This window comes from Schistocerca piceifrons, chromosome 6 (assembly GCF_021461385.2).
Source record: "Schistocerca piceifrons isolate TAMUIC-IGC-003096 chromosome 6, iqSchPice1.1, whole genome shotgun sequence".
Taxonomy (NCBI): domain Eukaryota; kingdom Metazoa; phylum Arthropoda; class Insecta; order Orthoptera; family Acrididae; genus Schistocerca; species Schistocerca piceifrons.
In genome coordinates this window covers 538,557,651-538,570,807 of record NC_060143.1, presented here as the reverse complement: position 1 = coordinate 538,570,807, position 13,157 = coordinate 538,557,651, and the positions used below count along the sequence as shown (strand labels likewise).

Below are 13,157 nucleotides of genomic sequence, written 5' to 3'. Positions count from 1 at the left end.
TGAACTACTGTTAATGGCCAGTTCTGGTCTCTTAAATAATCCAACATAGTACAGAGAAAGATGTAGTTACATATTGTAGTACATTTGTCTTACAATACAGTAAGAGTGCAGTAAGCTAACATCAATTTAATTAATCACAAATGTCTTCATGCTGCAAATTAGCAGTCAAAATAGTCACTTATTAGATCACTCGGTACACTCTCCTTTTGAGCTAATGAACAAAATGTGCATTGTTGTTCGTGGCCTAACCTCATTGTCCAAGTTGATTATTAAAGCTTCATACATTGTATCAGAGTCATTACCATTTCACAGGCAAATTAATTATTGATAATTATTCACTGAATTGTGGAATAATAAGTGACAGGATATGTAACACATTGTGAAGGCAGTACACTTTTTTGGTTTGATGAACTGAACTGAACTGACAGTGGTATATTTTTCGTATAGGCAAACATAGGTGTTACTCCATTACAAACTCACTGCAGACTTATGGAGAACTAACCCTTTCATGGTAGTTGTTGGTCTTATAAAGAGGGGCATGAAAATAGACTGTTATTTTGAAAATGACATAATGTTTTAAAATTTGGCTGGGTCAGGATTTACTGTCTTAAATGAAGTAAAAGAACTAATGTGATCTTAAAAATACATGGACAGTGTTTTTCTACTGGTATGTGAATCTGCTCATTTACATGAATGAACACCATATTGCAAATAAGATTGAATTACATGACATTATTGATTAATTAGTGATGTAATCAGTCAGTGTTCTGTCATTTTGTACACAAAAAGGGGGGGGGGGGGGACAAAAGTATGTAGTCAAAGTTTGGAATCTCATAATAGTTACACCAGAATTTACATTGAAAAGTGGCAGCCTCTCTGAATGTCAAATTTGTTTAACGTGGGAAGTTACTAATTTCAAGAAAAATACTGTGTTACTGTGAAGCTGGAATATTGCACTTAAGAATGGTATAGGTCCTTATACTGCAATAGGTCTCCTAGATCACCCCAAATTTGCAATTGTACTGCATGATAATTTTCAGTTAGTGATTTTTATAATTAATATGCTCTGTAGCCAAACTAATTATACCATTCTATTCAGAATAATCATATGAAAGATATTAGTAATAAAGTTACATTGAACTAAGCCTGACTATGAATTTGAATTTTTCATGTGTCTGCTGCATGTTACAAAATGTCTATCTTAGAAATAAAATGAATTTTGGAAAAAAATGCTAATTATTGAAGGGAGAAAATGTGAGATATGGTCACGTGGGTGCCCAACTGGCTATGTCTCCAACTCTAGACATACAATGATTTGAAGATGGGAATCTACCACAGTCACAGAATAAATATCTTTCTCATCTTCGCGTAATATTGATTAAATAAAAAGGTAACTTATGCCGCACTCAGTTGGAAACAAATGTTCAGAGTTTGATTCATACCTTCTCTATAGGCAAAGGAAATTAATGAGTTATTTGAAATTTCAGCAAATGTTCTGAAAACACAGTTAAATTGAATATGACTCATAGTATGTGACTATCATTCTTCAAGAGAATCCGTCAGACCAATTGTTTAGATCATCTCCATTATCGGAAGCTGAGGAATATTAGGAGCTGAAATTTAGTTAGTATTAAAATTACTTAGCATTAACAAAGATATTTTAATCATACTTTAGTGTAGCACGATTTTTCTCAAGGTGATGCATCTTTTATGTTAAATGTGTTGATCAGTGTAGTACAAATATTAGCATTTTTATTCATCTGTGGACCACTTTTACGAGGATATTGGATTAAAAAAATTTACATACTTACAGATGTAGTTTGCCAATTTGCACAGATAGTCAGCCCTGACCTTCTAGTAGGAACAACCTGGTACTTGCCCAGAGCAATTTGGATAAACCACACAAAAACCTGACTCAAAATGATAAAAGTTCAGTATGCAAACAATTGATTCAGAATTTTGAAATCAGTGCCAATACTCATAATACTAAGAGCTTTTTGTTATTCTAAAAATTGTGGCATTTTTATCTATGCAGTATTTTATCTCAAGGGTGCATAGAAAGTATGTGATCTTAAATTTGTCTATTTGTTTGGGATTTCTCTCAGGTGGCAGTGCAGGTGAAAAAGGTCTCAACTTAATGTTGAAGAGGGATGGCCGTGTAATAAACCTTGGGCCGAAGACTGCTATTGATGTTAAACCTGGAGTAAGTACAGCTAATGCACCCCAACCAATAAGCTTAAAGGAAGGTGTCTTGTTGATATGTTTCCTTGAGCAACAATCTCGTAACTTTTAGTTACTTAGTTGTAATGTCTTTCCTTTGATGGTATCCTGCTGAACAGCAAATTAAACTACTTAGCAAAAAAGTACTCTTAATTTGAGTGGTATTGGAGGGTTGAGTTGGACCATATTTTACAGATATTGTATACATCTATATCAACATCTACAATGACATCATTTCCTTTTTCATTGCCTCCTCAATTGCTTCACTACTGCCCCTATGTACAACACGTGCTGATTGCACAAACTATCGTTTTAAATATCTCTTTTTGCATAAAAACAATTCAGATAGTTGGTAAATAACATTTGTTTTTAATATTGCAACATAACCTACAATGATGCAGTAAGGGAAGACTGCTATGAAAACCTGTCGGACTTGTGGAACAAAACATTAGAATATGATGTCAAGATAGTAATAGAACAATGAAAATAATCAATTTTTGACAATATAATCTAATCAGATGGATAAAAATCTACTCACCAAGTGGTGGCAGGAAAGTGTACTTATAAAAGAAGGTTATATTATTGCAAGCTTTTGGAACCAGTGGCTCCTTCGTCTGGAAGACGGGTTGAAGGGGAAGGAAGAGGAGTGAAGGAAAAGGACTGGAGAGGTTTGTAAAAAGGGGTAGATTTTGGAAAAGACGTTCAGAACTGCAGGTCAGGGGAGACATACTGGACAGGATGAGAGGGAAAGGCTGGTTATTGGGGACTGTGCCAGGCAAGATTTGAAAACCTGAGATTTTAAAGGTGGAAGAAAGGGTAATATGGAAGGCAGAGATTATTCCAAAAACTACATGTATAAATTAATGAGAGCGAAAAGCTAAGTGCATTTTATGAAATGCAGGTGGAAGGGGAACAGCAAAAAATAGACAGATCAGAAAATAAAAGATGTAGAAAACTAAAACAGAGTGAAGAAAGGAGTAGTTACTGTGAAGAAATGCCGAGACAGAAGAAATTAAGGTAAATGAAGGGCAGGTGGGTGGCGAGAACCAAGGACATGTTGTAGTGCCAGTTCCCACCTGCAGAGTTCTGAGAAACTGGTGTCTGGGGGGGAGAATCCAGGTAGTGTGTGTGGTGAAACAGGCACTACATCTACATCTACATTCATACTTCGCAAGCCACCCAACAGTTTGTGGTGGAGGGCACTTAACGTGCCACTGTCATTAGCTCCCTTTCCTGTTCCAGTCGTGTATGGTTCACTGGAAGAACGACTGCCGGAAAGCCTCCGTGGATGCTCGAATCTATCTAATTTGACATTTGTGATCTCCTCGGGAGGTAAAAGTAGGGGGAAGCAATATATTTGATACCTCATCCAGAAACACACCCTCTTGAAACCTGGACAGCAAGCTACACCATGATGCAGAGCGCCTCTCCTGCAGAGTCTGCCACTTGAGTTTGCTAAACATCTCCGTAACGCTATCACGCTTACCAAATAACCCTGTGACGAAATGTGCCGCTCTTCTTTGGATCTTCTCTATCTCCTCTCTCAACCCAGCCTGGTACGGATCCCACACTGATGAGCAGCACTCAAGTATAGGTCGAACGAGTGTTTTGTAAGCCACCTCCTTTGTTGATGGACTAAATTTTCTAAGGACTCTCCCAATGAATCTCAACCTGGCACCCGCCTTACCAACAATTAATTTTATATGATTATTCCACTTCAAATCGTTCCGCACGCATACTACCAGATATTTTACAGAAGTAACTGCTACCAGTGTTTGTTCCGCTATCATATAATCATACACTAAAGGGTCCTTCTTTCTATGTATTCACAATACATTACATTTGTCTATTTTAAGGGTCAGTTGCCACTCCCTGCACCAAGTGCCTATCCGCTGCAGATCTTCCTGCATTTCGCTACAATTTTCTAATGCTGCAACTTCTCTGTATACTACAGCATCATCCGCGAAAAGCCGCATGGAACTTCCGACACTATCTACTAGGTCATTTATATATATTGTGAAAAGCAATGGTCCCATAACACTCCCCTCTGGCACACCAGAGGTTACTTAAACGTCTGTAGATGTCTCTCCATTGAGAACAACATGCTATGTTCTGTTTGCTAAAAACTCTAAAATCCAGCCACACAGCTGGTCTGATATTCCGTAGGCTCTTACTTTGTTTATCAGGCGGCAGTGCGGAACTGTATCGAACGCCTTCCGGAAGTCAAGGAAAATGCCATCTGCCTGGGAGCCTGTATCTAATATTTCCTGGGTCTCATGAACACATAAAGCGAGTTGGGTCTCACACGATCGCTGTTTCCATAATCCATGTTGATTCCTACAGAGTAGATTCTGGGTTTCCAGAAATGACATGATACGCGAGCAAAAAACATGTTCTAAAATTCTACAATAGATCGATGTCAGAGATATAGGTCTACAGTTTTGTGCATCTGCTCGATGACCCTTCTTGAAGACTGGGACTACCTGTGCTCTTTTCCAGTCATTTGGAACCTTCCGTTCCCGTAGAGACTTGCGGTACATGGCTGTTAGAAGGGGGGCAAGTTCTTTTGTGTACTCTGTAGAATTGAATTGGTATCTCGTCAGGTCCAATGGACTTTCCTCTGTTGAGTGATTTCAGTTGCTTTTCTATTCCTTGGATACTTATTTTGATGTCAGCCATTTTTTCGTTTGTGTGAGGATTTAGAGAAGGAACTGCAATGCAGTCTTCCTCTGTGAAACAGCTTTGGAAAAAGGTGTTTAGTATTTCAGCTTTATGCGTGTCATGCTCTGTTTCAATGCAATCATCATCTCGGAGTGTCTGGATATGCTGTTTTGAGCCACTTACTGATTTAATGTAAGACCAGAACTTCCTAGGATTTTCTGTCAAGTCGATACATAGAATTTTACTTTTGAATTCACTGAACGCTTCACGCATAGCCCTCCTTATGCTAACTGTGACATCGTTTAGCTTCTGTTTGTCTGAGAGGTTTGCAGTGAAGCTCTCTTTGCTTTCACAGTAGTTTCCTAACTTTGTTGTTGAACCACGGTGGGTTTTTCCCGTCCCTCACAGTTTACTCAGCACGTACCTGTCTAAAACACATTTTACGATTGCCTTGAACTTTTTCCATAAACAGTCAACATTGTCAGTGTCAGAACAGAAATTTTCGTTTTGATCTGTTAGGTAGTCTGAAATCTGCCTTCTATTACTCTTGCTAAACAGATAAACCTTCCTCCCTTTTTTTATATTCCTATTTACTTCCATATTCAGGGATGCTGCAACAGCTTTATGATCACTGATTCCCTGTTCTGTGCTTACAGAGTCGAAAAGTTCGGGTCTGTTTGTTATCAGTAGGTCCAAGATGTTATCTCCACGAGTCGGTTCTCTGTTTAATTGCTCGAAGTAATTTTCGGATAGTGCACTCAGTATAATGTCATTTGATGCTCTGTCCCTACCACCCATCTTAAACATCTGAGTGTCCCAGTATATATCTGGTAAATTGAAATCTCCACCTAAGACTATAACATGCTGAGAAAATTTATGTGAAATGTATTCCAGATTTATTCTCAGTTGTTCTACCACTAATGCTGCCGAGTTGGGAGGTCGGTAAAAGGAGCCAATTGTTAACCTAGCTCGATTGTTGAGTATAACCTCCACCCATAATAATTCACAGGAACTATCCACTTCTACTTCACTACAGGATAAACTACTACTAACAGCGACAAACACGCCACCACCGGTTGCATGCGATGTAACCTTTCTAAACACTGTCTGTGCCTTTGTAAAAATTTCAGCAGAATTTATCTCTGGATTCAGCCAGGTTCCGTACCTATAATGATTTCAGCTTTGGTGCTTTCTATCAGCACTTGAAATTCTGGTACTTTACCAATGCAGCTTCGACAGTTTACAATTACAATACCGATTGCTGCTTGGTCCCCGCGTGTCCTGACTTTGCCCCGCACCCTTTGAGGCTGTTGCCCTTTCTGTACTTGCCCAAGGCCATCTAACCTAAAAACTGCCCAGTCCACACCACACAACCCCTGCTACCTGTGTAGCCACCTGCTGTGTGTAGTGGACTCCTGACCTATCCAGCGGAACCTGAAAGCCCACCACCCTATGACACAAGTCGAGGAATCTGCAGCCCACACGGTCGCAGAACCATCTCAGCCTCTGATTCAGACTCTCCACTCAGCTCTGTACCAAAGGTCCGCAGTCAGTCCTGTCGATGATGCTGCAGATGGTGCGCTCTGCTTTCATCCCAATAGCGAGACTGGCAGTCTTCACCAAATCAGATAGCTGCTGGAAGCCAGAGAGGATTTCCTCCGATCCATAGCGACACATATCATTGGTGCCAACATGGGCGACCACCTGCAGATGGGTGCACCCTGTACCCTTCATGGCACCTGGAAGGACCCTTTCCACATCTGGAATGACTCCTCCCCCCCCCCCCCCCCCCCCCCCGGTATGCACACGGAATGCACATTGGTTTTCTTCCCCTCTCTTGCTGCCATACCCCTAAGGTGTCCCATTACGCACCTGACGTTGGAGCTCCCAACTACCAGTAAGCCCACCCTCTGTGACCACCTGGCTCTTGCAGACTGAGGGGCAACCTCTGGAACAGGACAAGCAGCCATGTCCGGCTGAAGATCAGTATCAGCTGGAGACAGAGCCTGAAACCGGTTCGTCAGACAAACTGGAGAGGCCTTCCGTTCAGCCCTCCAGAATGTCTTTCGCCCCTGCCACACCTCGAGATGACCTCCCACTCTACCACAGGTGAGGGGTCAGCCTCAATGTGGGCAGTATCCCGGACAACTAAAGCCGTAGTCCGATTGGGGGAATGCGTGAGACGAGCTGGCCGTCCCCGACAAACCCCCATCCGGACCCTCACAGTGATGCCCATTGGCAACAGCCTCAAGCTGTGTGACCGAAGCCAACACTGCTTGAAGCTGGGAGTGAAGGGATGCCAACTCAGCCCGCATCCGAACACAGCAGTCGCAGCACTGAGGTCATGACTGTCATGTTGTAGAGCATGATCTGAAATAGGATATTGTGTGTTGTCAGTATACATGCTTATGCTCATTCATTCTAACTGATAACTTAGTGGTAGTCATGCTGATGTAAAAGGTTGAACAGTGTTCACTTAGCTGCTGGTATATGACGTGTCATTTCACAGATGGCTCTTCCTTTGATAGTATATTTTGCCAATTGCAGGGCTGGTATAAAGTGGCAGTAGAAAGGTGCATAGGGCAAGTCTTGCAGTGTGGATGGTCACAGGGGTAAGAACCATGGGGTAGGGAGATGGATGTAGAAGGATCATAGGATCTGACAAGGATATTGCAGAGACTGGGAGGGTGACGAAAAGCTATTCTAGGTGTGCCAGGGGGCAAAATCTCAGACAGAATGGTTCTCATTTCAGGTCCTGATTTCAGCAAACCATGGCCTTGTCAAAGTAGCTGATTAATGCATTCAAGACCAGGATAATACTGACTGACAAGATCAGCAGTACCAGGGTTGGATGGATGGCCTGGGAAATGTGCTTTGGACTAGGCTGGTGGGGCAGTTATGTTCATTGAAGGGTGAGGCAAGAATGGTGGTGTATTGCTGTAAAGACTACAAGAGTCTGCATCTGAGCAAATTTGTTTGCCTTGAATGCCAAGGCTGGATGATGTGCAGTCCCCAACAATCAGTCTTTCCCCCTCATCCTCTCCAGTAAGTCTTCCCTAACCTGCAGTTCTGAATGACTTTTCCAAAACTTAGCCCTTTTCCTAAATCTCTTGTGTCCTTTTCCTTCACTCTGCTTCCTTCCCCTTCAACCCTCCTACTGGAAGGTTCCAAATGCTTGAAATGCTATAACATTCGTTTATGTGTGTGTTTTCCTGCTGCTGCTTGTGAGTAGATTTTTATACATCCAGTTACAGTATATTGTCAAGATAGTAATAGGTGATTTTAATGCAAAAGTGGAAAAGCGGATGTTTCCAAACCAGCTTTTCGAAATGAAAGTTTTTATGAGAAAAGTAAAGATGAAGCCATCTGGCTGATAAATTTTGCTACATCATCTGACGTGATTATTAGCAGCACTGCCTTCCCTCATAAACATGTGCATAAAGAAGCCTGGAACAGTAGATCAGATTGACCATGTTCTCATAGATAACAGACATAGAGGAGTGGAAATTGGGTAACTTTATGATCTAATAATATGAAAATGAGAATCACGTTGAAGGAAACATCTAAAACAAAATACAGGCCTGGAAATGTGACCAGAGATGATTGGGAAAACAAAATAGCGACAGAAGAAATACTGATATACAAAGTTGAAATTTCATACTGATTTGAGATTTTAAGTAGCATGGGAGAACATTATGAAATGTTTGTTTCAGTGCTGGAATAGAATAAAAGAAGTCACTCTCACAGCTCCAGTAAAGAAAGGCAGGAAGATGTGGTTTGATGAAGAATATGAGGAAGTTGAATACAAGGTTATGACACTATGCAGAAAATGGCTACAAGCAAATAGATAGGTATTAGCAGGTACAAAAGCAGGCTAATAAAATACATCATAAGAAAAACAAACATACCTAAAACAACAGACTGAATCTGTTCATGCATATCATCAAAATAACAACATTAGGAAAATGTTGGGGCATTCAACAAAATTAAGAGGTTTTAATTACAATTGTAAGGTGATGAAAGATAAGGATGGCAATGTGCTAATTGAACCGTGCAAAATGTTACCAACAAACAAGGAACATTTTGACATTCTACTGAGCTGTTCTGATATAGAATCACCAATTACAAATTACAGCAGCAGCGCTAATAATGACCAAATTCCAGAACTGACACAAAAAGAGGTACTGGAAAGTATAAAACACCTAGAAAATGTGAAGGCAACTGGGAGTGATGAAATTCCAGCTGAGATGCTAAAATTTGGAAGGGAAGCACTGCATAGATGTTTCTATCACTCGATACAGGTAATCTGGAAAACTGAGACAAAACCAACAGAATGGCAAGAATTATCAGTAGTCCGGACACATAAAAAAGAAAACCAGTGATGATTTCAGAAACTGTAAGGGAATGTCACTAATTAATGTAGCCCATAAAATTTTATCTTATTAATGCTAAACCACTTGAAACTATGCACAGAAAATATAGGCAGGTATTATCAAAATGGCTTTCAAAGAAATTCGCTACTGACAAGTACACTCATCAGCCGGAACACAGACCACGTACCTAATAGCCGGTATGACCATCTTTGACATGGTTGTGTCATGGAAGCAATGGGGCCTTGGTAGATCGCTGGAGAGAGTTGGCATTAAATCTTCATCTGTTAGAAAGCATGCATCATAATCTGAAATGCTTTGAAAATTAAAATATTAGAGCCCACACTACAAACAATAGGTCTAGATTAAGTTGTAAGGTAATAATTTGGTGGGCTCTACTTAAAGAAAAGAGCTACTGTAAATGTGATGTGATGAGGCAGACTACAAGCTGAAGTGTCTTCGCCGTAAATTCCAGGGAGGGGGTGATGAGTTCTTGACACCATGTTCAGTCACACTCCAGATGTGTTCAATTCGGTTGAGATCTGGTGATGTGGGGTCAGCACATCACATCCGGGTAATCCACATGCTGTCACAATAAGCAACAATAATGAGCATAATAATTTCCAGAATGCTTCAATGGGAAGAGAGAATAAAAGAGGATCAGACAGTTTCAAGAACGTTCATGGAGAAATAATTTGGCATCAGACCAAGGGGGTGACCCAGGAGTTCATGGGTAAATGAAATTAAAACAGTATGCAACAGGATGGGTGTAAATAATTGGTAGGATGTAACACAATACAAAAGCATTTGGAGGCAACATGACAAATTTGCACTGGAGCTTCAATTTCCTTAGAAGCCAAGAAGAACAACAACTTATGGGATATTCGCTTTAAATACAAGATAAAATATAGGCTTCTTTGTGGCTCTGTGATAAGAGTTGTTGTGGATCACTGTATCTGTAATTGTTGGTTTTCGGAAAAAAATCAATGGCATGTGCTGATCTTTATTTTCCAATTTCCAACTGTTGTTGTTGTTGTTGTTGTGATCTTCAGTCCTGAGACTGGTTTGATGCAGCTGCCCATGCTACCCTACCCTGTGCAAGCTTCATCTCCCAGTACTTAATGCAACCTACATCCTTCTGAATCTGCTTAGTGTATTCATCTCTTGGTCTCCCTCTATGATTTTTACCCTCCAATGCTAAATTTGTGATCCCTTGATGCCTCAGAACATGTCCTACTAACTGGTCCCTTCTTTTTGTCAAATTGTGCCACAAACTCCTCTTCTCCCCAATTCTGTTCAATACTTCATCATTAGTTATGTGATCTACCCATCTAATCTTCAGCATTCTTCTGTAGCACCACATTTCGAAAGCTTCTATTCTCTTCTTGTCCAAACTATTTATCGTCCATGTTTCACTTCCATAAGGCTACACTCCATACAAATACTTTCAGAAACGACTTCCTTACACTTAAATCTATACTCGATGTTAACAAATTTCTCTTGCCAGAAACGCTTTTCTTGCCATTGCCAGTCTACATTTTATATCTTCTCTACTTCGACCATCATCAGTTATTTTGCTCCCCAAATAGCAAAACTCCTTTACTACTTTAAGTGTCTCATTTCCTAATCTAATTCCCTCAGCATCACCCGACTTTATTCGACTACATTCCATTATCCTCGTTTTGCTTTTGTTGATGTTCATCTTATATCCTCCTTTCAAGACACTGTCCATTCCGTTCAACTGCTCTTCCAAGTCCTTTGCTGTCTCTGATAGAATTACAATGTCATCGGCGAACCTCAAAGTTTTTATTTCTTCTCCATGGATTTTAATACCTACTCCGAATTTTTCTTTTGTTTCCTTTACTGCTTGCTCAATATACAGATTGAATAACATTGGGGAGAGGCTACAACCCTGTCTCACTCCCTTCCCAACCACTGCTTCCCTTTAATGCCCCTCGACTCTTATAACTGCCATCTGGTTTCTGTACAAATTGTAAATAGCCTTTTGCTCCCTGTATTTCACCCCTGCCACCTTTAGAATTTGAAAGACAGTATTCCAGTCAACATTGTCAAAAGCTTTCTCTAAGTCTACAAATGCTAGAAATGTAGGTTTGCCTTTCCTTAATCTTTCTTCTAAGATAAGTCGTAAGGTCAGTATTGCCCCACGTGTTCCAACATTTGTACGGAATCCAAACGGATCTTCCCCGAGGTCGGCTTCTACCAGTTTTTCCATTCGTCTGTAAAGAATTTGCGTTAGTATTTTGCAGCTGTGACTTATTAAACTGATAGTTCTATAATTTTCACATCTGTCAACACCTGCTTTCTTTGGGATTGGAATTATTATATTCTTCTTGAAGTCTGAGGGTATTTAGCCTGTCTCATACATCTTGCTCACCAGATGGTAGAGTTTTATCAGGACTGGCTCTCCCAAGGCTGTAAGTAGTTCTAATGGAATGTTGTGGAGACAGAAGATTGTTAACAACTTACACAGAAACCAGACAGCATATGACATGAAAGGGGGCAGTAAGTGGGAAAGGAGTAAGACAGGGTTATAGCCTATCCCCATTATTGTAAATTGAGCATGTAGTAATGGGAGCAAAGGAGAATTTTTTAATTTTCTATTATTAGTTTGCATTTTATATCCCTAGTACATCACCCGTCATCGTTTCTTTTGCTGCCGGAACAGCAAAACACATTTACTGATTTTAGTATGTCATTTCCTTATCTACCTCCCTCAGCAGCGTATGATATAGTTTGACTACATTTTATTAAACTTGTTTTACTTTCTTGATGTTCATCTAATGGCCTCTTTTTTTTCAAGACTCTATCCATTCTGTTTTACTAATGTCGGATGTCATAACAGTCTCTCTGAACTTTGATTCCCTTTCCAAATTTCTGCTTGGTTCCTTTACTGCTTGCTTCATGTGCAGATTGAATAACATTGGGGTGAGCCTTCAACCAACTACTGCTTCCCCTTCATGTCATTCAGTTGTTATAACTGCAGTCTGGTTTCTGTAAAAGCTAGGTAATTTTTCACTCTCTGTATTTTATCCCTACAACCTTCATAATTTCAAAGAGTGCATTTGAGTCAACATTGTCACAAACTTTCTCTAAATCTGCAAATGCTTTTTTAACCTATCTTCTAAGATAAGTTGTAAGACCAGTATTGCTTTGTGTTTTCCTGCATTTCTCCAAACCCCAAATGGATCTCACCTGATTCCAGTTTTCCCCAGTTTTACCACTCTTCTGTACATAATTTGCGTCAGTATTTTGCAACCATGGGTTATTACACAGATAGTTGGTAATATTTACACCTGGTAGCACCTGCATTCTTAGGAATTCGAATTATTATATTCTTATCGAAGTCTGAGTGTATTTCATATGTCACATATATCTTGCACATCAGGTGGAATAGTTGTGTAATGGCTGAATCCCCTGAGGATCTCATTAATTCTGAGAGAATGTTGTCTACTCCAGGGACTTATTTTGGCTTAGGTCTTTCAGAGTTCTGTCAAATTTTTTGCCACAGTATAATATCTCTCATTTTGTCATCTGCTTTCTCTTAATTTTTTATAGTATTGTCTTGAACTTCATTCCATTTGTAAACCCTTATATGTATTATGTCCACCTTTCACCTTTCCATTCTTTCCTTAATACTGGCTCGCCATCCAAACCCTTGATATTCACACAGCTGCTTTTTGTTTCTCCAAATGCCTCTTTTTAATTTTCCTGTAGGCATCGTCTATATTTTCCCTAGTCATGCATACTTCTAAAGCCTTGCATTTGTCCTCTAGTCATTCCTGTTCAGCCATTTTGCACTTTGTTAATTTCTTTTTAGACTTTGTGTTCAATTTCACATGCTCCATTTGGTGCATTTTCACATTTTCTACTCTCATCACTTAAATT

At 39.9% G+C, this 13,157-nt stretch overlaps 1 protein-coding gene across 1 annotated transcript in view; it reads left to right on the top strand.

Moving 5' to 3' along the window:
* The window catches only part of LOC124802498 (5-oxoprolinase), a 187,784-nt gene that overhangs the window by 150,123 nt on the left and 24,504 nt on the right, over nucleotides 1–13,157 (top strand). Inside the window, exon 19 of the mRNA XM_047263316.1 lies at nucleotides 2,106–2,203. Within this exon, the coding sequence (XP_047119272.1) occupies nucleotides 2,106–2,203 (98 nt within the window). The remainder of the gene's footprint in view (nucleotides 1–2,105; nucleotides 2,204–13,157) is intronic.